General features: G+C 38.8%; 3 protein-coding genes across 4 annotated transcripts; 2 read left to right on the plus strand and 1 right to left on the minus strand.

Annotated features, from left to right (window-relative positions):
* Positions 1-1,454: 1,454 nt before the first annotated feature.
* Positions 1,455-9,174, plus strand: LOC103975268 (calcium-dependent protein kinase 10). Its single transcript, XM_009390183.3, has 7 exons — positions 1,455-2,298; positions 2,389-2,532; positions 2,624-2,776; positions 5,213-5,328; positions 5,410-5,577; positions 8,298-8,528; positions 8,644-9,174. The coding sequence occupies exons 1-7, from the start codon at positions 1,593-1,595 to the stop codon at positions 8,809-8,811; spliced, it is 1,686 nt and encodes a 561-aa protein (XP_009388458.2). The 5' UTR covers positions 1,455-1,592; the 3' UTR covers positions 8,812-9,174.
* A 1,477-nt stretch (positions 9,175-10,651) lies between these two features.
* LOC103975266 (vesicle-associated membrane protein 721) lies at positions 10,652-14,245 on the plus strand. The gene is made up of 5 exons (XM_009390182.3): positions 10,652-11,003; positions 13,156-13,297; positions 13,374-13,494; positions 13,599-13,661; positions 13,850-14,245. Exons 1-5 carry the CDS (start codon positions 10,814-10,816, stop codon positions 13,991-13,993), a joined length of 660 nt encoding a protein of 219 aa, XP_009388457.2. The 5' UTR covers positions 10,652-10,813; the 3' UTR covers positions 13,994-14,245.
* Positions 14,246-16,152: 1,907 nt separating this feature from the next.
* On the minus strand, positions 16,153-18,244 carry LOC103975265 (protein SULFUR DEFICIENCY-INDUCED 1). Of its 2 annotated transcripts, XM_065096743.1 has the most exons (5): positions 17,914-18,244; positions 17,702-17,800; positions 17,048-17,260; positions 16,811-16,966; positions 16,153-16,731 (listed from the first exon to the last, which is right to left on the minus strand). In XM_065096743.1, the coding sequence occupies exons 1-5, from the start codon at positions 18,058-18,060 to the stop codon at positions 16,327-16,329; spliced, it is 1,020 nt and encodes a 339-aa protein (XP_064952815.1). In that variant the 5' UTR covers positions 18,061-18,244; the 3' UTR covers positions 16,153-16,326. The 2 variants fall into 2 exon arrangements, with proteins under 2 accessions (XP_064952815.1, XP_009388456.2); XM_009390181.3 differs by lacking the exon at positions 17,702-17,800 and having other exon boundaries at positions 17,914-18,240.
* Between the last annotated feature and the right edge of the window lie 6,121 nt (positions 18,245-24,365).

Here is a 24,365-nt window from a genome sequence, read left to right on the forward strand (position 1 = left end):
ATTAATACACTAATTAATGTTCCTTAATCACTGTCGCATAAAAACTACACTCTTTAGTCTCTAAATCGATCGTTCGCATTCATCTCGATCGATGGAGCGTAATCCTTCAAGGAACAACATCAACTATTATTTCTTAGCATATATCAGAATGACAGTCCTCGATAATAGCTATCCTCCTTTGAGGAACAACATTAACTAAATTGAGCTACGATGTAATGGGACCCAGTCGGCATATCTACCACAGCAACCACCGTGCCTTTTAGTAACTCGACACAAAAAGTGGGATGACCACAAGGAATGATTGAGCTGCATGCAGGACCAGCATGGCGTGATGCTACAGTCTCACCGTGGAATCATACGCACCTCCTCACCCCATCATCATCATCATCATCATCCCCACCTTCTCCTCCTCTCCCATTCGACTCACTCCACCCCCACCCTTTCCTTATCACCACCCCAACTTCTCGATGGCAATGCCAAAAAAAGGGAACCCGTCGGACCTAATAATTATTATTGCTGTTGTTTTCTCACCAACTCCTCTCCTAAGCCTTCTTCTTTTCCTTCAAAAGCTCTCTTTCGGCTCACCACTCAAAAAGACTTAATTGCCCAACCGTTTCAACTATCACCATAATATATATATATATATGGCAAATTTGTAGATAAACCCTCCCAAGTTTCCGATTCTTGTAATTTAACCTCAAGTTTTTGTTTGACACATTTACCCCCCTTCCCCCAAAATCTTATGAATTTACACATGTACCCTCGTAGTTGATTTATATGCTCCAAAAACTCCCTTGCTTAACAAAATAAAAAATATATTAGATGTGTTATACATCTTAATATTTGAATTGATGTGTAAATCTTATATTGATTTGATAAACGTGTTCAACCATCCATTCGAATGCGACTTAAAGCGGATAATTTTTTTACGAGACCAGCTTGATCGATCGTAACGATAAATATAAATAATGATATATCCGTTGATATCGGAAAGGATACAACTATTGGGATCTATCCGAGATAAGAAATTATTAAAATTTATTAATTTTTAGATTTTAAATTAATATTGATATTCTTCAAAACCTCTTGCTTAAGAATGACAAAATTATATAGGTTAATAGTAATTGATATGAAAAATAAGTTACTTCCAAATTTATCAAGCAAATATATATATATATATATATATATAGTAATCATATATTATAATATATCAAATATTTAGGATATTATCATATGTAATTTTATTTGGTGCCGACAAGAATGAAATAAGAGATTTTTCATATAAATAGTAAAATAATATTTTGTTATTTGTAAAAAAGGATTGGGTCAAAGGTAAAGGAAGCTATGGGGGAGTGAATAGTAAACTTCAATATTTAGGGAGAGTTGGATGAAATTTCCAAATTGGCCAACCGGTGTTAATACTTGAGCCTATCGCAATTCCCCACTCCTTTTACTTCTTCCAACTCCTTTTTGTTCACTCGGTTCGAAGAAAGAAATGCCGGAGCATACGACCAAGCCTACCCCAAATCACCACCATAGAAGAAGAAAGCCCGTAGACCAGTAGCCAAGGTGGGCATCGCCAAGACCCCGCCATGGGCAACACCTGCGTATGCCTTGCCGGCGAACCCAAAGACTTGGACAGGAAGCAGAAGAAGCCCTCGCCCCGTCCCCAGCAGCAGCAGCAGCAGCAGCAGCAACCGAAGACGCGGCAGCACAAGCCACACCGGCCCCGGCCGAACCCCTACGCTGAAGACACCATTGGCTCCCCCTCCCTCCATGTCCTCAAGGACGTCGTGCCGCTTGGCCGCCACCGCAGCCGCATCGGCGACAAGTACGTGCTCGGCAGCGAGCTCGGCCGCGGCGAGTTCGGCATCACCTACCTATGCACCGACAAGGAGACGAGGGAGGCGCTGGCCTGCAAGTCCATCTCGAAGCGCAAGCTGCGGACCGCCGTCGACGTCGAGGACGTGCGGCGGGAGGTGGCCATCATGTCCACTCTGCCGGACCACCCCAACATCGTGAGGCTCCGCGCCGCGTACGAGGACGCGGACGCCGTGCACCTGGTGATGGAGCTGTGCGAGGGTGGGGAGCTGTTCGACCGGATCGTGGCGAAGGGGCATTACAGCGAGCGGGCGGCGGCCGCAGTGGCGCGGACCGTGGCGGAGGTCGTCAGAATGTGTCATGCTAATGGCGTGATGCACCGGGATCTGAAGCCCGAGAACTTCCTATACGCTAACAAGAAGGAGAACTCGCCCCTGAAGGCAATCGATTTCGGGCTCTCGGTCTTCTTCCGTCCAGGTTGGGTGCTCATGTTCTTCTTCTTCTTAGGCGTTCTTCAATCGGTATTCCCTTTGCAATTAACGCTGATGTCTGATGCATTCCGAGCAGGGGAGAGGTTTTCGGAGATTGTAGGAAGCCCCTACTACATGGCGCCGGAGGTGCTGAGGAGGAATTATGGACCGGAGATTGATATTTGGAGTGCTGGGGTTATCTTGTATATCCTGCTTTGTGGAGTTCCGCCATTCTGGGCTGGTAACTAGGACATTGTTGATAATTGTGTGTTCTTCTTTTGCTTCTTTGGCTGTGTATTGTGTTTTCTGGGTTGTATCATCTTGAATTATAGAGACCGAGCAAGGTGTTGCACGAGCGATTCTCCGAGGAGCGATTGATTTCCAGAGGGAACCATGGCCTCAGGTCTCAGAAAGCGCAAAGAGTCTTGTAAAGCAGATGCTGGATCCAGATCCAAAACGGCGGTTAACTGCTCAGCAGGTGCTGGGTAAGTCCATCCACTGGACATTCATGGTGTAAGTTAAAAGTCACCATGATTGCTCCCATCTATGTCTCCATTTTTTGACGTATCTTTTTTTTTTTCCTGCATTCTGAATATCATCCATGCATGAGCGTTTTTCCAAGATAAGGACTTGGTATCATGATGGATCCAGTTTTTGTGAAAGCTGGTGATGTAAGAGGTGTTTATAGACACAATGCATTCGTGATCTATTTGGAGGTTTTAGCTATATCATGGTCAAGTCTTCTACAAGTGTTTATAGGAGGTTTCCAGTTTTAGCTATATCATTTGGAGGTTTTAGCTATTTGGAGGTGTTTATAGGCATGGTGCATTCGTGATCCAGTTTTCTACAAGTGCCGACCTCAAATAGTTGGGAGTTACGGTTTTGTTATTGTTGTAGTGGTAGTAGCTATATCATGTTCCAGGAACCCACTTTAATGACAAAACCTAATGTTAAGCATTTCAAGTTGATACAACTTTGTTGTGAATTTCTAGAGAAATGTTCCATGCTTGTTCTACATGGGAGTGTCGTGATAACTGCAATGAGACATACTGTCTCGAACGGATTTTTGAAGAAAAGATCTGTAGAATTGTAGCAGCACACGTGACACAACTGTAGCAAAGATGGAAATGTTGTAGCACCAGCAGCAAATGTACCACAATTTTTAGTGAAGATGGAAATATGAGGACCATAGATATTTTATTTCTTGCAACAAAACTCAAAAGTGATTGTTTAGTCATCAAGTATCTAACACAAAATGATCTAAACCGAGGAGCTCTTCTCCCAAAGAGATGGAGTCCCCAGGTGTAAAGGGCCTTCATTATGGCAATGCAAATCTTATCCTTGCATGTAGTAGATAGAAGACATTCATAATGGCATAATAGAGCAGCATAAAAGAGTTGAGAGAGGAAAAAGAAATCAATAAGTGAAGAAGAGTGGATATGCATGGCCAATTTGCCTAAAATATTCACCAACAATTCATGAAATAAAATACAAAACCTTGTGACACTGATGGAATACACAAGTTCATAAGAATCCTACTTATAGAAGGATTTTCTAGAGAACAAAAAGAAATAAGGAAAAGAAATATTTTCTCCAGCTTCTCATACAATTATTCTTAGCCAGTCCCTTAATTTTCCATGAGCCCTCATTAGGTCAGAGGTACTTCAGATTGAAAGCACTTATCTTCTTCCCGCATAATCGAAAGAATTAATGTTTCTTGTGTTTCTTAACTTTTGGACAGTGAGGATACAAGTGTGGTGCAATTTGGTCCTTGCCTCTCTTCAGCACAGGAAGTAACTTCCAATCTAAGTGCACCATGTACCATCTAAACAATTACTGTCATAATCTCCTGTGATTTCTTTACGGAAGGTAATATCCAGCTACTATTTTGTAATAGAAACCACTTTTGAGTCCAAATTGAACTCATTACAGGAATCAGATATCCATCTTATGACTCAGCATATCTCCCAATTCAGAAAGGAGATGGTTTGCTGACCAGGTACCAAATAGGACTATCTAAGCACCTCTTGGGAGGATCAAAAGTTTGCCCAGCCAAACAGTACCTCGAGAGAAAAAATTTATTAAGTTTCCTTTGATAGGAACTTTGGGGTTCAACTACAACTGGACTTTCAAAAACCTACTTGAACTTTCTTAATTACAATAAAACTGAATAAAAATTGCTACTGAACTACCAGAAATTAGAAACTGTAATCTAGTCCTAAAACTGACTTTAACCCTACGTTGAAGATGATTCAAACTAAACCTAACTGATAAAGGTTAGACTTGAAAGGTACTTGTCCTGAATGAAAATTATCGGAGATAAATGGAGATATACGATGGTGGATGAATGAAAAGTAGTCCCATTTGCCGCTATGGTCAACAGAAACCTGTAATATCCCAACTATTTGGGCTGGCTTTATGGTTGTCAGTTTGGTGGATGAATGAATGGTCGTTCCATTTGCTGCTAAGGTCAACAACAATCTGTAATATCCCAACTATTTGGTGATCTAGCACAGTTTTACGTCTGGCTGTAAGCTGACCAGTGCAGCTCTCCTATACCTGGGCTTGGGACAGAGTAAACGAAATTTAGCAATATGCATAGGCCAATTTGTTGATTAGGAAGCCTCATGTACCTCGTCTGTATAGTGCTTCATTTGTCATTTCCATGCCATCCTTTATGCAATTTTAATCCTTTTTGCAAGTTGCATATAATATTGTTAGTTCAGTAAAAATATCAAAATTTCTTATGAGGATGCTTTTATGGAAGTTAAAAGAAAAAAAATGGTTGCAACAAGTGGCTACCAAATAGTTGTACTTTGTTTTCCATTGTGTGATACTTATCAAGCCTTTATGCATTTTTTGCTGATGCTGATTCTGTTTGGTTCACATGATAATACTCTCCTGATATATACATCTGACAGAACATTCATGGTTACAAAATGCCAAAAAAGCTTCAAATGTTCCATTGGGAGATATTGTAAGAGCAAGGCTGAAACAGTTCTCAGTCATGAACAGATTCAAAAAGAAAGCCATGCGGGTTAGAATTTAATATTCATTTCTCTTTCTATAATTAATTATACTAAAATCTGATAAAATCTAATCAATTAAACACTTTCAGGTAATAGCTGAGCACTTGTCGGTTGAAGAGGTTGAGGTTATAAGAGACATGTTTAAGTTAATGGATACAGATAACAATGGAAAGGTATCATTTGAAGAATTAAAAACTGGCCTTCAAAAGGTTGGTTCCCAACTGGCTGAATCAGAGATGAAACTATTGATGGAAGCAGTAAGTTTTTACTCATTCTCAATTCTCAGGCTGCTAATTTGTGGCATCTAAATTTTAATTCTAGATGCTCAATACGAAGATGATGTAAATTTTAATTCTCATGCCTTTGGTAGTTTTGTAACTTCATGTTTCTTTATTTGTTCTTTCTTTCTGACATAACCACAACAAATTTACTTACAAGTTGTCCTTTATCAGAATATGACAAGCAGACAAGGTTTGGTGAAAGTCATTTTTTGTTCACCTGAACTTTCATACTGGTTATAGTCATACACAATAATCTAAGGGATTTTGGCTTAACTAGACAAAAATGTTCTAAATCTTATGACAGAGACTATTGCACTAATTTATTGTGCAACATAGAGAAAGATCAGTGTTTACATATAAAGTGATGGTGTATGCCATATTGTGAAATGCAAAGGATGCTACTGAATTTTTCAGCTGGATTAAAAATCAGATATCACAATTGGAAACTTGTATAATCTAGTTTGCTGGTAATTATTAACACTCAAACTTGGCTCCCACTTGGAGAAGAATTACTTAGTCAATTCATTAATTATTCATTTTGTTCTGGAATTACTTATGGATAAGTGGTAAGGGTTTCATCTAAGATGCATGGAATCCTGAGTTGTTAAAGTTCGAGGTAGATCAAAGTAAACAGGAAATCTACCACTTCTGTGTCTAACAAGTCAATATTTCTCTTGCTTCAGTGGCTAACAACTTGAACCATCCTTCATAATCTTATTCTAAGGACCTCCATGTTAATATGTATGTATATCAGTATATGTATACATATGTATATATATATATACTATACATATATACACACACACATACTCTTCATGGACATTGCCTTTTTCTTATCTCCTAAAAGATCTTACCTTCAATATTTGGCTTCCTGAATTTCAGTTGAAGTGTTGAAGCTTCTTCTTTATCTGTCCTGTGGCTATTGATTTTGTAGATACCAAGATAGCTCATTCAAGTTCTATCTTGGATGTATGATTTAAGTTCCACAGGTTTGAAATTTCATAACTAGAGGGTTTGATTTCGGTATTGATGGTTGCCAAATGCTCTTCCACTCTGTTGAGCATAGGGTCAGTGAATCTGATGAGTTTCATGAGAGCTAATGGTGAGAGGTTAGACACTGGAATGTTCTAATTTGAATATGAAGCAGATGTACTCATCGAGCTCTGCATATCTCAATTTGATATGAAGGAAACAAGCTTTAGACTGACTTTTTGACCTACCTTCAGCTGGCAGTACCTAAATCTGATCTTACTAGGCATCAATTATAGTAGAATATCAGCACCCATGTAATTGTAAGTGCTGCTTTATAAGTTTATATATTTTTTCAGTTAGAAATATGTTCTATTCAACTAACATATCTCATACCATATTACTATTTATTTCAGTAAGAAAAATCATTTTCTCACAATTAGTGACCAAGGTCTTCAGTCATCAAACCTCTGTCTCTAACAAGAAAGCATATAACTTAACTGATTGTCGAATTCATATTTAAAAATGTGAATAATTATTGTAGATATGTCTTTTTATCCAAAAATCTTATACTATTTTGAAAAGGTTTCATTTATTTAATATGTGTATAAACTAATTACTTGAGTAAAAACCAACTATATGATTCAATTCTCCTGTTGGATTGAGTCATGACCATTTTTAACAGAGCAGATATAGTATTAGGCACTATGAGGGGTCTAAGTAGGAATCAACTATCCGCGAATGAGCCAGAAGGTATATTTTGTGTAATCGCCACTGGATTGAACTTCATATGCTCCCAACTAAGGCATGATTCTATATTTTGTGTTGGACCTTGGGCCTTAATGAGAATATCAAGCATTGTGTGAGGGAGATTATGACATCACAATTATTTCTTGATTGAAAATGAGAGATTGATTATGGTGGTATATGGTGATAGATGGCGTTGTTATCATAAATTTTGAGCGAAAGGATTTTAGCCCCATGTGGTCTCTGATAACTTAGAAGTTCAATTCTCCCACTATATTGGGTCGCAACAAGAGTGGCCATGGAAACCAAGCATTTTGCACAAAACACCATCGTATGATCAGTATATGGCAGGATAAAATATGATCTTGCTACATTTCTTAGTCCTATCCCATTAAGAAATCCATTGGTTTTGCTATATTGAGCATTCTGTTTAACACAACCAGACCAAAATGAACAAGGGGGACAATGGATCCTCTGCCACAAATCATTCTCTATTATTCCTTGGGCACATTGACCAAGGCTGTTGTTTTTGCAATAGATAGAATGATCGAGATTCATGTCTGTTCATTTCTATAAGAGCCTCGGCATGCGTAGGATTATTAAATTCTTTCTTTAGGTCCAACTTGAGAAAGAAACCAGTGCATTCAGTGTTGCAAATACTCAGCATTGAACTTAAAGAAAGCAGTCTTACAAATTATGATTCTTGACAAAAGATTCTTTGCTTTCCCAACCAAGTCATGTGGCACCATACCTTGCCTTGATGCTAAATTTCAGTAATAAGAGTTGAATTCAAAAGATTGACAGCTAACACATGGAGAAATTTATGATGTAGGATGATTATTAAGTATCATCTCATTCTTGTGATATCATCAAATTTCTGGCATTATTACACCGGATTTTAGTTTTAGAATTTTGCAGTGGATATCTTCCTTTGTCTTATGTTTCTGAATGTTAGTTCAACCTGCAAAACATGGATGCAGGCTGACGTTGATGGAAATGGTGCGTTGGACTATGGGGAGTTTGTGGCTGTCATTATTCATTTACAAAGGTTATCTAATGATGAACATCTCCGCAGAGCATTCATGTTCTTTGATAAAGATGGCAGCAATTTTATTGAACTTGACGAGCTAAGTGAGGCCTTGGCAGATGAGTCTGGCCAAACGGACATTAATGTGCTGCATGATATTCTACGAGAAGTTGACACAGACCAGGTACAGGTTCTTCTCTCTGCGTTCTTTTTTTTTTTTCATTTTTGTCTAAAGTATTGTTCATCCTAATATGTTTTGACTCAAGCATTGACCACACATTGGCACTATCATGCTTTAGGATGGCCGTATCAGTTATGAGGAGTTTGTTGCTATGATGAAAGCTGGCACCGATTGGAGGAAAGCGTCTCGCCAGTATTCAAGAGAAAGATTTAAAAGCTTAAGCATGAATCTCATGAAAGACGGTTCACTTTCTATGGGAAAAGAAGCAACTGATTTGTACGCATAAAGTTGACCCTACTTATTGCGAGAGGCTGCTCACTCGGTACAACTGATGCTCAATGAATATGAATACTTCATTGGAGCTTTTATCGTATGATGGATGATGGGGTGCAGATTTCGATGGGCTAAGCATTATGTGATCTGGTAAGAAGTGAATAACTTTGTTGTGCTTCTCCATGTGCCAATCTCCTGCCTTTTAAGCTCTTCCTTTGGTTTGAGTGTAGTACTGTTTTCTCTTTCAAGTTTGGTTGTTCATCTTAGTGAGGTTTGACACGGTATGGGGTTTCAGGGTCTAGTTGCTGGTTTTTGTATTGGTTGTATAGATTGGAGGAAATGAAGAAGATTGATGTAGGTACTGATTGCCCTTTTCCTTTTTTTGTTCGTCACACGCGTCAGTTAAACCAGTTAAACCGGTTTAAGTGGTCCAAGGAATAGAACAACTTTTTTTGTTCTGCAGTGTCAGTTAAAATCACAAGCATTTGCTTTGTTGAAGCCCAATTCAGTTCAGTAGACAACTAATTATGTATGGAACAATGCCTGTAAGATCAAAACTTCATTGCATGCTCATTGTAATCCAAAGTTGTTCTATTCCTTGGACCACTTAAACCAGTTATGAGCCTGTGTTCTTTTGTTTGTAAAAAAATTCTTTTGTTCCTTTAAAAACAACAAAAGAAAAAGAAAGCTCACTACTTAACTATTACAAGGATTGAGATGTAGTTAGAAGTGGAGATTGGAACTTTTTGAAATGGATACAGAAGTGAAGTTTTTTTTACTTATATTTGATTTATGCATATGAGTATTTGATTATTTAGTCTCACAATGAATGGTTGAGTTCTGACCTTGATAACTCTATGAGTTGTTATCAACATGGTATTACCCTTTCAAAATTTTCATTAATGTAAATAATACATATATTAGGATTATTATATTATCTCTAATATTCTTAAGCTTTAAAAGAAGTCAATGCCAATTAAAATTTCAACTACTCTCATCATTAAATTCGTGTCTAATAAAGTTATACCCAATGAAGAAGAACCTTAATTATTGGTCACCATTAAATAGCAATCTATGATCATTAGTATTCTAATTAGAAACTTCCCCATCAATCTACTTATCAAAGAAAGATACATTAGGAAGCAAAGAAAGAGAAAGTCTAAGATGTAGGCCACCTACCTGTGCCGAAGTGATTCGGCTCAGCCACTTGGTTGGACGCTGACGGATCTCATCATCAAGCTTAATGTCACTTTGTTAAGCGAAACATCCTTGTCGGATTTGCTGGCCCATTTAGGTGCGGAGCTTGTGGATCCAAAACAAAGGATCCGCACTCAGAAAGTATTGGGTCGGATATTTGGGTTATCGGATCCGCGAACGTGGGTGTGGGAGTATGCGGCAATTCTACTCCTTTATAGGAAGTGAGGAAAGGGAAAGCGAGCCCGAAAAAAGTAGTCGGCGATGTCGCTATTTTGCTTCCTCTTTTCGAACGCTTCCATCATTCCAACGGGCGTCCTGTGTGCCGACATTTTGCTCTTTACTCCTTACCGAATGAATCATTTATGCATCGGTCCAATTAGATCTACAATTTGAGTGGGATCAGATGATGAAAGATATTAATTATTATAAATAAAGAATTAGAAAAAGCAGTTTTTCCTGAACAGATTCCGTTCTGCCTAATGTTATTCCTATCCAAATCTAACTAATAACCCTAAAATTAAGATTACTATTCATATTTTTCGAAATAGTAAGGGCTTTTATGAAAACAATCCCATAAAGAACTGCTTTACAACAAACCCCTCAAACAAGCCCAAAATTAGAATGCTTCACGCACAAATATAAAAGAGGGTGAAGAGGAAGAACCAAAGGAGTTCGGTTTCTTTCTCGTTCCACCCCCCCTGCGTTGGGCGTCGCCATTACTCGCCGTCCTTCCTCCTCTTCTTCCTCCTCCGTTGGGGTTTTCTTCCACAGATCTAGATTTTGGGTTTCTTCTGGTCTGGGTGGGGGTCGGAGATCACATGGAGCAGCGGTCGTTGATCTACAGCTTCGTCGCCCGGGGTACGGCCATCCTGGCGGAGTACACCGAGTTCACAGGGAACTTCACTACCATCGCCTCCCAGTGCCTCCAGAAGCTCCCCGCCACCAACAACAAGTTCACCTACAACTGCGATGGCCACACCTTCAATTACCTCGTCGACGATGGCTTCAGTGAGCCTCCCGTTCCGATCCCTCCTCTGTCCCTCTGGCTGCGTTCTTGCCTTGTGTGATCGGTTCTTATTTCGCTCTTGCGTGGGTTGATCGGTGCATTTGGCGTGGGGGAAATGTTGGTTCGGTTAGTTTTCGTGTTTGCTTTGTAGTGAGATTTGGTTGATCGGCAACGGTTTTTTAGGTCCTATGGGATTCCTTTGCTGTTTGCATTATTTTGGAGTTCTGGGAAGACAGATTCCATCTAAGTGCTGCGTTTTGGGTCGATTCGGGTAGAATTTTCGGAACCAGAACAGTGTTAGAAAAAGAAGATGGTTGCTCTTAGAGAACTGTAATATATAGTGGGTTTTGGCTGCTTGTGTATTATGTGCTTCAGAAGCAATTTATTTAGTTTGGAGGGAAAGAAAAGGTTGAGTTGTTATATGCTAATAGAGCGGAAGATAAGAGTACCAGGCAGTTAGAAAAGATCAAGATGAAAGGTTTGCTTGAATGTACATGTTCTTTTCATTTTAGGCATCTCATTTACATCAATCATGCTAATTCAGATACCAGACTAAAATCATTATTTTGCAAAATTTTGATGTGTTTTGACTATTATCATCTCGTAAGATATTAAGGGACATTATTGCTAACATTCTCACAGATGAAAAGGTATGTTGAACAAAGGCTTCTGTTTTTCCTTTTTCTTGATGGCACTCAAGTTGCTTGATTCTCTCATGCGTGGAACTGAAACCTGCTGTTCTCTCGTATAAACATCATAGTTTAGCTGAATAAAGGTGTTTATCCTGTATATGTATATTTTTCAGTCATATTAACCATTTGGAATCTCTGTCTCTCGAGCTGTTTCTCTGGAAATTGACAGTTTATTATTCTCTTTCTGACACTCATTAAGATCGCTTTCTTAGCAATCGATGTGGTTTGTGTATCTTATATGTAAGATGAATCATATGTTTCAAATCTTTGGACATGCCTTTCTTTGCCGATATACATAGGAACGATTTTAGTGATTTCCTAAACTGTACATGTTTGTTAGTTGCTGAAGCTTATTACTAAATAGTTAAATCCAACTTTAGTATTTAGTTATACTTTTGTTAGCATATATGGAAATAGTTGGCATATTAATATGCTTCAATTATTCAACCATTTATTGGCATTTATTATTGGAGAAGGTAGTGAAGCCCTCTTATCTGCTATTTCTGTTTTTGGCTCATACAAATAATTGAGATTTACTTTTTTGTCTCTTGGAATTTGTTTGTGTTTGCTGTAGTAGTTACTTGTATGAAAATGATATATTCTGAAACAAAAAGGAATTGTTGAGTTCATTCATCAATCATCATATTACCCATTCCCAAGAATTCATGAATAGCTATTTTTGTTTCTCCCTTGTTGTCTCAAGCAAATACAGCTGATTATTTGTTGCTTCAGGAAGTATAGGTAGCTTCTTTGTGGGCTAGGGATGTGTTTGGCAAATGCTGATCTACACAAGAAGTTTGCAGTGGTACTTTAAGTGTCTTAGGGGATTGGTTAATATGTCAATTTTGCTGGAATAGGATCTTGGTTATGCAAAATATTAATGTGTTTGGAATATTATTATCATGTAAATTATCAAGGACATTATTGCAACATGATATGCGGGTTGATATCTTGATCAGAATGTTCAGGATCTTAAAGTTTAGCTGCTACAGACTGTTGCATAGTAACTTGATTTAAATATTATTTTCTATTGAGGTGCTTAAGGTATCTTTACTTAAAATTTCTCATGCCTTGACCGATTAACCGAAATTTCACTGCAGGAGGAGCAATATATGTTTCTATTTTAGTAATCTGAAGTCTTATGTCTTTTGGCCATCTTGTCTTGGGACTTTCTGGAACAGACCAGGCGATTTCCAGTAATTTGCTCAATGTTCATATATCTGGCAGGTGCCTTTGTACATATTTTCCATGCTCCCATCACTAATTTGGTGAAATATGTGAGGCTAAGTTTGTTAGGTTTGTTGGAACAGGTCACTTTCTAATGTTTCATGGGGCTAATTGTTGTTGGCTTGTTAAATCTTCCAAGAGATGTTGCTTCTTTTTATGTTTGCATATGTTTATCAGTTGCAATTTCTGAGACTGGTTTTGTAGTAGGAGCTGAAATCAGACATCAATTTTGCAGCATATGGGGTCGTTGCTGCTGAGTCGTTTGGCAGGCAAGTTCCCATTGCCTTCCTGGAGAGAGTTAAGGAGGACTTCAGTAAACGATATGGAGGAGGAAAAGCTGCAACAGCTGCAGCCAATAGTCTAACCCGAGAGTTTGGGTACCTTTTTCCTGCATCCAACTAGTTGCCATTTTATTCCAGCATAGTTAATTGTGTAGTTTCACTTACATGTCAGGTCAAAGCTTAAAGAGCACATGCATTATTGTGTGGACCACCCTGAGGAAATAAGCAAGCTGGCCAACGTGCAAGCTCAGGTTTCTGAAGTAAAAGGGGTCATGATGGAAAATATCGAGAAGGTGCATAATTTTTTTCTGTTAAATTGTCCTAACATGTTACATTTATTCGAAGTTGTCATGTTTCTAATGTCTAAAATTGTAATTGCTGTTCCTGCTGATTTTAGGTTCTTGATCGTGGGGAGAAAATTGAGTTGCTCGTTGACAAAACAGAAAACCTTCGCTCCCAGGTGTGCAATGCATATTTGCCATATCGGCACAGTTAGTAGGCAGCAATAGACGACGTTCATAGTTTATTTGGGGAATGACAATCTCTATTCTTTTTTCCGTTCCCATCTCCATCTTATTTTAAATATGCTGCTAGTCTTGCTTTTTGATGGTTTTAATTCTAATTGATCTTTGATGTATGGGATTGCAGGCTCAAGATTTCAGGCAGCAGGGAACAAAGATGAGAAGGAAAATGTGGCTACAGAATATGAAGATAAAACTTATTGTCTTGGGCATCATCATCGCACTAATCCTCATCATTATCTTGTCTGTTTGCCATGGCTTCAAATGCTAGTATGGATGAATATGATACCCCCCACACTTCATCCCCTATGATATATCAGAACTGGTGCTTCCAAGTATATGGATTGCGTTGTTGTTGACATATGGTTTATCTGTCCCAATACTTTTACGAATATTATCACATCACATCTCTTAGCTTATGGGATGGTTGGATTTGACGTTGTACGTTTGATAATTGTGCGGGTGGGTGTTGTCTGAACATTACTCTTTCTTGCTCTACGAGTTAAATTTTCTGGCGTGAAAATTATGGTTGTGTAGTAATTTGTGAGATGCATGTCCTTACGATTGCTTTTGGCGTTTGCTTTCAATGCTAAGATACGAGAGTGCATTATGCTGAGTAATTGTCGTTTTGTCACGGTTTGATTATAGAGTATTTTACCTACGAAAGTATTTACTATCGGACTTTTTATCAAACAGTGCTCTCTAATTGGTTTTTCTTTGGAGATTTTCTATCAAATGTTCCTGCGCCTTCCACCAGTTGCCTTCGTTCGATGTTGCCTCCATCATCATCACCCCCTACTTCGACCATGAGCAGTGCCCCACCTCCTCCCTTGTTGCTTGTCCTTTCTCATGGCCTTTGTGTAGTGTCGCCCACAAGCGACAACATTCATCCAGGAGGATGTGGCTACCTCTCCATTGTCTCTTCGTCGTGAGTTACGTAGGTCGGTGAACCCAATAGAGAGGCAACGACCAAGAGAACGAGAGAGGAGGAGGAGGGGGGAGAGAAGGAATAGGAAAAAGAGGAGGTGATCATAAGTGGACCAATGACAGCAAGTAAAAGACAAAGGGGTATTTTTTTTATAAGTTGATGAAAAAAGGGTACTCTCAGAAAAATAATAATAATAAATCAAGAGGCATCATTTGATAAAAGCTCAATAGTAAAAGCTTTTCTTGGTAAAATACTCTTGACTATTCATGACAAACCTAAAATATATTCATATAACATGTAAGCATATTAAAATATTAGGAGTATTAAAACTATCTTTTTACTCTATATGTACCCCTCTAATTAAATGATAAAACTTTAATAAGCGATGTGAATAATGGAATTGATGCATTATTATTATTATTATTATTATTATTGATTGATTATTTTTATCCTTATATATATGGTGTCTATAGCGTATGAATGAATTATAATTGGTTTAAAAAAATATTCTATTCTTTCTCTCTCATCAATCATTAAAAACTTATCATTTCTCTTCGAGCATCTCGATCCATCCTCTTATATTTATAAATATAAATATAAAAATGTTTGACTTATTCGATCTGATCATGTTAGTCAAGCAAAAAAAAAAAAAACAACATACTCGTTAGTGAAATGATCAATATATTTGATATCTTTTAATCAAATAAAATATTGTTGCCATGATGAATCTTGTCACTTAATCATAGCTTCGAACAAAATATACCCTTCACTTATGATATGAGCATGAAAGCAACTAATGCATTCTAACTAAACAAAAGTATCTTCCCATTCATCCACTTAGCACAAAAGGCAAATATATGAGCTAATCATACAAAGTATCTACTTATATGTGATTCAATATTTAATCAAGATATAAGTATCAAAACGTCTAATATATCACTACCGTGTAATACATTTCCCTTAACATAGTACATCTCTCCAACACACAGCATTAAGGTGCTTATTGCACCCTAATTGAGTAAAGTATCTTACCCTTGCAAAGACAAAGGCATTAAGATGCACCCAAAGCATCCTAACTAAAGCATGTGATACATCCACCTTAACCTTAATATAACTATGCACCCAATTTTTCCATTTTGAAAGCAGATATATATATATATATATATATATATATATATATATATATGTATGTATGTATGTATGTATGTATGTATGTATGTATGTATTATCCATGGGCATGGACCATCAATCTGCACGAGTAAAATTATCTGCATGCATGAACACCATCACATGCGTGCATGGACAAATTATATGCTTGCATTGATCGAAAATACATATCAAAAGATGGACATAATGGTACCAAAAAACGGACCCATCAATAATAATACCAGCAAAAGAAAGACCGACAGTTGCACCATTATAACTCCTACACTAATTTCCACCTCCAATTTACCCAAAACATTATTAATAATCTGACCATTGCAATAAAATCAACTCACAAATTAGGTAAAATCCACAAATTATATCTGCCAATTTACATTTAGTTTGACACTGCTTTTTCCCATATCCAATTTCAAACCGATTTATTGTTACTGCCAACATCAATTTATATATTATTATACAATTTGCTAGCCTTCTTATAAATACCAAATAAAGAAGAGAGAGCACAACAATTCTCAGCAAGCTATCCGATCTCTGAAGGCGGAGATCTCCTCAAAAATGGGCAGCCTCTTTGACCTCGAAGGCACCCACTCGTTCAACACCAGCTCGATTCTCTCCATGATCTCGTCTTCTATACCGAGCCCAACCTCCGACGTCGATGTCGCTGGCCGGACCTCAATCTCGCGCAGCAGCTCTTCTGCCTTGTTCTTCGAACTCGTCCCGTCACCCGCGGCCGAGAAGCGGCCGTGAGTGACATCCTCGAGCGCTCGCCGAGCCTCGTCGAGTCTGCCTTGCTTCATGAGGCACAGCCCGAGGTTGCAGGCCTTGTTGGCGTCAGGCTCGATCATCTGAGCCTTGCGGTAGACCACCTCGGCGGCGGCGTAGTTGTTCTGCTGCATGTATGCCCAGCCTAGATTTCCCTGTACCCACCCAGATGCAAACATCAGTGATCCGATGCGACCCACTGGGAGTAGCAGTGGAAGGTAGAAGGTGTTCGACCAGGATGCGAGCAGTCTCTCGCTTAATGGAGATCTGGAACTTCTTGCCGTGAGAACGTGCTGTTTTGGTCGCCTTCCCGTTGAAGGCCTCACCCATGTGTATCATGCGGAGCTTCTGCTTCAGCAGCTCGATCTGCTCCTCTACCATCCCACATTTCTGACCACCAAGATGTTGCGCCGCAATTAACACCAGAATTTTAGTCGCACTACATCTACAACTTGTGATCGTTCGCCGTACCTTGTAGAGATCGATGAGGAGGTTGTCGAGGGATTCCTGCGCTTGCTTGGAGCAGAGGTGCCTGAAGGATCTGATGGCTTCGACTGCTTCTTCGGCTCGATCCTGCTGCTTCATCACCACCGCCATGTCCTTGAGAGCACTGTCCACCCTATCCCTGCCATTTATCGCCTTCCAGAACCATAAAATTGCAGCTTCCGGATCCTTCTCCACCAACTGTTGCATTTTTGTGTAGGATTCCCAATCAATTATCACTTGGATGATAGTTAATTAGTAGGATAAGTAGATATCTATGCATCATGCACTGCGCCATGCATGAGCAAAATGAGCTCACCGACAAAACAACACTGGTGAGCTGCAGTAGCTGAGAGAACGAACAGGCGAAGCAGAATAAGCATCATGACAGATCAATCGATTTCATTATGTGAAATATTAAATCGATTTATGTCGAAATTGTTTCCCAAATGATCATCACATATACAATCCTGACCGGATAAAACAACCCACCAAGCTATGATAATAAGATAAGGTCAGTGATGCAGCATCAAATGAGCCTCCTCACTGGATATTCTCAGACGAGCTACTGCAGAAAAGAGAGATGGACAGATCTGGAAACTGGTACTTGTGTTTCCTTCCCTTGTTCATGCAAGATCTCACCTTTTTGACAGAACCTTGCAGGAAGACCTGTCTTCCAGATCTTGGCCTCCTGATTCTTCCTCCATGGGTGCACATGAACAGCAGCAAGCTGTCACGATTCTAAAGGTGGAATGTCCAAGGAAAGCCCAAGAAGAAGCATCACGAGATCCCAACTGCAGCAGATGGGGGGAGAACACAAAAGGAGCTGCGGAAGTGTAAGATCCGAGCATTACCTGAAGTTGCTTGGCGCGGACGTAAGGGCTGTTGCCGGGCGGGACCTTGTGGATCACATGGAGCAGATCCTTCTTCTCGCCTCCTCCGCTCCTCTTCCAATTCCCTCCTTCCATCTCCCCCCTCTTCCCTCTGCTTTCAGACTCCATTCGGTGGCGGAGGCGGTGGTGTTGCGTGCCGAAACGAGGGAGCCGAGGGTAGAGGGGAGCCGAGGGCGGAGGCGGTGGTGTTGCGTGACGGCACGTACCTCGACGGGAAGGCGTCCAGATTCTGCGCCGCGAGCGGTGAAATCTCCTGTCGTGCCCACTCGGTGGTGCACTACGCCACGTGGCCGCTGATGTACCGACTGATGCCGCGCTCTGTTTTCGCTTACCAGCTTATGACCTGTCGGTTTGGTGGGCCCCAAACTTGCCTCCCAGGGTGGTGGGGTCCCCTCCGTTTTGATAACGGTACGGTATTGGTTCCGTAATTATCTTATTTTGTATTTATATTTCTTAATGTAAAATATTACGAAAATTTCATTATTTATTTTTAAAAAATTATTATATAAAATATATACGATCCTCATTTGTGCACTCCAACATAATAAGACTTATCATTTATTGGTACTAACTACTTTAAATATCTCATTTATCAAAAAATTGGCCAAGGTCATAATAAGTGCCAAATAGTTGACTTTCATTGCATAAATGACAAAATGGCAAAGGAATAAATGCCTTTTTAAGGATTACTGATGCCAAATAGTTGTTACATAACCTAAGTGTATTGGTAGAATAAATAAAATATATATATATAATTCAAATAATATTTTTATAAATAAAAAAATAGAAAGAACAGATAGAAAAATAATAATTTAAAGATAATAAATAAAAAGTAATCCTTTTTATAGACCTCCGTATGTCTGGATGAGTCATTCCATCAGAAAATGAGTCTCACATCATTTACACAAAGATATAAAAAAATTTAATCGAATCGATTCATCTTCTCAAGATGAATTATAATGTGCTAATCATTTTTTATAGGCTAAAATATAAGAGAAAAATAAAAATTTATAATCATATCAAATTAAATATATGACTTGATTTAAAAAATAATATAATTTTCATCATCTTAGAAATAAAATTGATTTCTTTATTTTTTTTATATATGTTAGCATGTGCTGACTTATTAGAAACAATCTACAATATAATCAAATCTATTTCCTCTTGGAAGATATAGGAAGTTAATGACTCATGCATTCCTCTATACATAAAAAAGGTGGAATGTAGCTATCAAATCAAATCTTGATGAGAAGATTTACAAGAGCCCATTGTTCCATCGACGAGCTTAGCAAATGGGCTCTATAAATATATACACATTGGGCAAGAAAGACATGGATATCACTAACTCGGTTAGCTTACAACCATGCTGTTCATCCATCCCCACATCAAAATGCACAGATAAACTCACCATGCGAAGACAATAATATCAATTGGACAAAGGCTGGCTGAGCCTGGCAATTTCATGTCAGACACTGGGCTTTCGATCTTTTAGTTCTACGACAGATCAGCAGCTCACAGAGCTTCTCAGCCGGAGAACCACCATGCACAGCCAACAACAGGACCACAGATGGCTCTCAGCTCTTATCGAACACAGTGAGAGATGATGTCAGACACCTGCCTGCCTCGTCGACACTGTACCCAGTGTCACATACATCTTGATCTGAGGACTGGGAGGTTTGCGAGCCATGATCTGTTCACCTGCTGCCGTGGAAACCTGTAGGCCTTTGTTCAGGCAGATGTTTCTGTCATGCACTGCTCTCCTTCTCCTGTTCCAGGGACCATGATGAACTGTGATAGCTACCCTTGCCTCCGCAAGCTAATCCACCACCATTAGCATGGCTGTGGATTTCATCTATGCATCGTGTCTCTGTCACCGTCATTTTTCGGTCGCCAACTCGTACAGATCATGTCGTGATCTGAATTCGATCTTTCCCTGCCTCACTGCTAGTCCTTTTGCCTCTTGTTTTGGGTTCTTGCGAATGTTCATATGCATCCCTCCATAGTGTGGAGGTGTCCAATTCTGAAATCTCATGCACATATTGGTCATGCACGATACGAGTCCCTATCGGGTACGATTTCGACCAACCAAAGCAAAGGCTGATGACATGGCAGGTGGCCATTGATAGATCCATGGAGCCCCACGTGAGGTCTCATTGGGATCCACCACCGCAGGGCCCCGCCCGGTCGGCCCACGCCTTCCTGTTTCTCCACTCGGCAGACTCGCAGCCCGAAGAGATGAGCTCGAACCCAAAGCAACACCCCCCAGAGAGAGAGAGCTTTTGGCCAGTCGGTATCCAAGCAAGTGAGCTAAAACCAGCTTGTTCTTCCTTTACGGTTCTATTTAATTAGCTCACGTTGAAGGTCCTGTAAAAGCACAGCAGAATCGCCTCCAACTCCAAAGAGCAGATAAAGAGAAGGTTCAAAAGAAGAAAGAGCAGCACAAGTATCCCCGTCCAGATATAAGAATTCCCTCAGTCATCCACCCAACCCACCCCCTTCTCTGCTCTGCTCTTCCGCCTCCTCGGCCGCCTGTTGTTCTGTGGAGAAGAAGGGGAGCGGAAGAGGATCAAGCGAAGCAGGAGGAGGAAGAAGAAGAAGAAAGAGGAGGGAGAGGATGTGCAGTGGTAGGTCCATGAGGGCCTCGGTCGGCGGCCTTGCATGGCTGCTGTGTCTCGGGCTCTTCATCTCTGCGTGCGTAGTTGGTGGAGGGACAAATGCCACACCACCAGTGACTGTTCCAATTGTGGCTTCGTCGAGAGACAGGCCATTGGGAGACAGGAGCTTGGATCCTCTCCGTGCAAGCAAGAGAAGAGTGCCTAATGGCCCTGATCCCATTCACAACAGGTAAATTTCGATGGCAGCATTCATCATGCAATCTTCATTTCTTCATGCATACTGAATCTGTATCGAGTTATGCTTTTACTACGAAACAACTTTGTGTCTAAAATGCAAGAGTTGAGTCTTTCTACGATCGATGCACAACTGTAAGGTCATGCATGGAAGGTCTTTCTTTTCTCTCTCTCTCTCTCTCTCTCTCTCTCCCTCTCTTTCTCTTTCTTCAATGCAAGAGTTTATTCTCTTTTCTCTTAGAAACTTGCATGCATTTTAACACTTACAATGATGGTTGTATTTCTTTTTGAGACTCATGAGTACAAAACTGGCATGCTAATTAAGGAGATGCTGTGAGCCTTCATATCCGTAATTTACCTGTTCATTCAAGATAAAGAAGGAAAACAGAGTAAAAATGCTACATATTTCTTTCTTGACTTGTACTATTCAGATCCATTCTGCTTAATCATTTCAATACTGTTTAAATCCTAAGACAGAAACATCAAGCATAAACAGGGACTTGTAACTTCTTGGGAAAGAGTAAACAGACAAGCAGAAGCTGATCATCCTGTAGATGTAATGCAATAGTATCAATGAACATAAAGAAATAGTTATCATACATTGTTACTTTTCCAGAGGCCAAATGGTCGATAGAGTCACCTGAAATCTTAGGCTTGCTTCGGTTACTGCACCATGCTTAATCACCTTGCTCCTCATGTGCTTCTCAGGAGAGCAGGGAGGTTCGGACGACCGCCAGTTCGCGCGTAGCGCCGCAACAACGAAGAAGAAGAATGGAAGCTTCGGCTGGGAAGATGGATTAGAGAATGTGGGTCTCGTATTGCATGTAACTATGAAATGGGCCATCTTTTAACACTCCTAAAACATTAGCCATAATATCCTTGCTTTGCCAAAGTGCTCTGCTTTGTGAACTGTTGTTGGTGGTGGTGGGGGGTGTATAAAGAAGGCAGTCCAGTCCAGTCCAGTCCAGTCTTCCCTCCCACGGCATACGCATTCAAACATTGTTGGCAAGAGATTCTGCAGTCGCTTTACTGGTCTTTTCCTTTCCTTCGATTGTGAGAGGTATAAAGAGGTGCGAGGAGAGAGAGAGAGAGATGCAGCATGTATCGGCCATCCCGGCAAATGGATTTGCCATGGAAAGATGAGTAGGAGTAGCTGTTGTCGTGGTTGATGATGGAACAAAGACCGAGGCTGTTGTGGTTGTATTAAAACTAAGCCATCCTTGTCATGTTTTGGTTTCTTTTCACATTGTTGCTCTGTAAGTAAAGCAATCCGACCAGCTAAAGAGACTTTAATCTCACTTCTTTTTTGCTTTACCTCCTTCCCTCTCTGTGTCTGTGTGTGTGTGGGAGAGAGAGAGGAAGAGAGAGAGAGAGAGATTGGAGTGTAGTAAGAGAAGGGTTAAGAATTCAATAATAATAAACCAAAGATGAGAAGGGAAAAGAAAAGGAAAAGAAAAGAGAGAGGATCCAAAGCGGCAAGGCGTCTTACAATACATGCTTTTTACCTTTTGGGCCTCTCTTTATTGCTTCTTTTGTTGCACCAGCTTGAAGGGACCGAGGAGCAAAGACTGGGGGAGTTCTAAAGCAGCGCGGCACTGTTCGCCGGACCAGATTTGAATCTTGTCACTATCTCCGACCTGGATGTCCTACCACCTTCGCTTCTTTGTCAGTGCCACCAATCATTATCATTAGCTGCTGCTGCCCTCCTCCCGATCGGATCACATTGTACTGTGTTCTTCTCACATCTATTTATTTGATCATTCTTTTCTTTTAATTTAAATATCGGTATTTCGAGATTAGCTCGGTACAGTACAATATCATGTTCATCATGGTATATCGAGTAGTACATCAGAACGTATCGAATGATTTTAAATATTTCTTCATTTTACAATAGCACTATAGCAATGCTACAGTATAACACTGTAGCACGTTCCGTTCGATAACTAGCGATCTGCGTATCAATATGTAACGTCTGTATTGGACAGTATTATTCGAAATTGCATATCATACTTAAGAGTCACTATTTATGAACCATAAAAACTCTTAAATAATTATCAATTTTTGTGAACTTTACTATTTATCCGGAGTGCCTCTCATGATAGAGATAGAAGTTAAATTTTATAAGGTTTTGGTTCCTAGACACTTTGATTATCAAATACAATCAACTAACTTACTAACTAACCAATTAACTAACTAACTAACTATATATATATTAGAGTATATATATATACTCCATTTTTTATAATGGAGTATTGTATTCCTAATTAGTGAAAAAAATTTCAATAGGTAAAGTGATAGATATAGTTGATTGAATATGGAATGCATTTCTTTGAACCCTGATTTTATATAAGTAAGACACACTTTGATTATGTTCGATATGAGATTAAGAGGACAAATCATTATACTAAGAAAATAATTCAGAGAATTAATAATAAGTCATAGATCTAAAAAATAGTAAATATAAAATTTTATATGATTGGATAATTACTTTGTTCTTCATTACATAATAATGAATTACAAGGAACAACATTCTCTCTGCTCCAATTTTTACACCATCTCAATTAAATGTGGAAGAACTTTTTTTTCGCCCTCTTTAAATCTATCAAAGGCAAACCTCATATGTACTCAAAATATCTTTTCCTATCAAAATATCGAGATATATATGGTATCAATTGAAAAATCAAATCTTTAAAATTTATGTTTATTTTATATATATATATATATAACTCTTTTCCTACTTGTATTCTTTGCCCTCTGGTGATAGTTGATGATGATGATGATGATGATGATGATGATGATGATGATGATGATTATTATTATTATTATTATTATTATTATTATTATTATTATTATTATTATATCTTTTAGAAGTTTTTATGTATGTTTTTTCCATGGATATGGTTTACAATATATCTTAAAAACATATTTTATTTGTTATGGAGCAAAAAAATATTTCTATTAGTTTTAGTATATCCAAATTATTGGTCCGATAATACTATATCGTTTTGATATCAATAATTGCTATATAAAACAATCAAACTAGTTAACACCTTCATTTTAATTACAAAAAATTGTTACTTGTACTCTTGATTTCAAATACTTAAGGTGGATTAGTTTGAATTTGACCAACTTCTATGAAAAATGAGGCAAGATAAGGGTATAATTTTCAAAATTCAATCAAACATTGGATCACTTATTTTATTTTTTTAATGAAAAAGAGTAAATATTTTTACTACAAAGCTTGTCTTGTAGAAATAAACCGATTTCAATAATCCCATGTAAATATTATTTTTATTAATTTATAAATGTGAGATGCCATAAAAAAGAGTCAGCCTCTGACTTTTATACTTATTTATGAAATATATATTTGGCATACAAAACATCATATTATTTTTAAAAATAATATTTATTTATAGAAAATACTTGCTTTATTAGTAAAGACTTCATAATTTAATTTTACTTAAATCTCTAAATTTAATTAGCATTGATAACCTTTACAAACCTATCCTAATATCAATACCCTTTATAAATTTCTTGTGGTGATTAGAATATTAGATATTCTAT

This window comes from Musa acuminata, chromosome BXJ2-2 (assembly GCF_036884655.1).
Source record: "Musa acuminata AAA Group cultivar baxijiao chromosome BXJ2-2, Cavendish_Baxijiao_AAA, whole genome shotgun sequence".
Lineage (NCBI taxonomy): Eukaryota > Viridiplantae > Streptophyta > Magnoliopsida > Zingiberales > Musaceae > Musa > Musa acuminata.

Coding starts and splice junctions, on each gene's coding strand:
- LOC103975268 (XM_009390183.3), top strand. CDS start 1,593: ATGGGCAACACCTGCGTATGCCTTGCCGGCGAACCCAAAGACTTGGAC. Junction 2,299..2,388: donor CTCGGTCTTCTTCCGTCCAG/GTTGGGTGCTCA, acceptor CATTCCGAGCAG/GGGAGAGGTTTTCGGAGATT. Junction 5,578..8,297: donor TGAAACTATTGATGGAAGCA/GTAAGTTTTTAC, acceptor ACATGGATGCAG/GCTGACGTTGATGGAAATGG.
- LOC103975266 (XM_009390182.3), top strand. CDS start 10,814: ATGGAGCAGCGGTCGTTGATCTACAGCTTCGTCGCCCGGGGTACGGCC. Junction 11,004..13,155: donor CCTCGTCGACGATGGCTTCA/GTGAGCCTCCCG, acceptor TCAATTTTGCAG/CATATGGGGTCGTTGCTGCT. Junction 13,298..13,373: donor AGTCTAACCCGAGAGTTTGG/GTACCTTTTTCC, acceptor CTTACATGTCAG/GTCAAAGCTTAAAGAGCACA.
- LOC103975265 (XM_065096743.1), bottom strand. CDS start 18,060: ATGGAGTCTGAAAGCAGAGGGAAGAGGGGGGAGATGGAAGGAGGGAAT. Junction 16,967..17,047: donor TCCTCATCGATCTCTACAAG/GTACGGCGAACG, acceptor CTTGGTGGTCAG/AAATGTGGGATGGTAGAGGA. Junction 16,732..16,810: donor GAGAGACTGCTCGCATCCTG/GTCGAACACCTT, acceptor GGGTGGGTACAG/GGAAATCTAGGCTGGGCATA.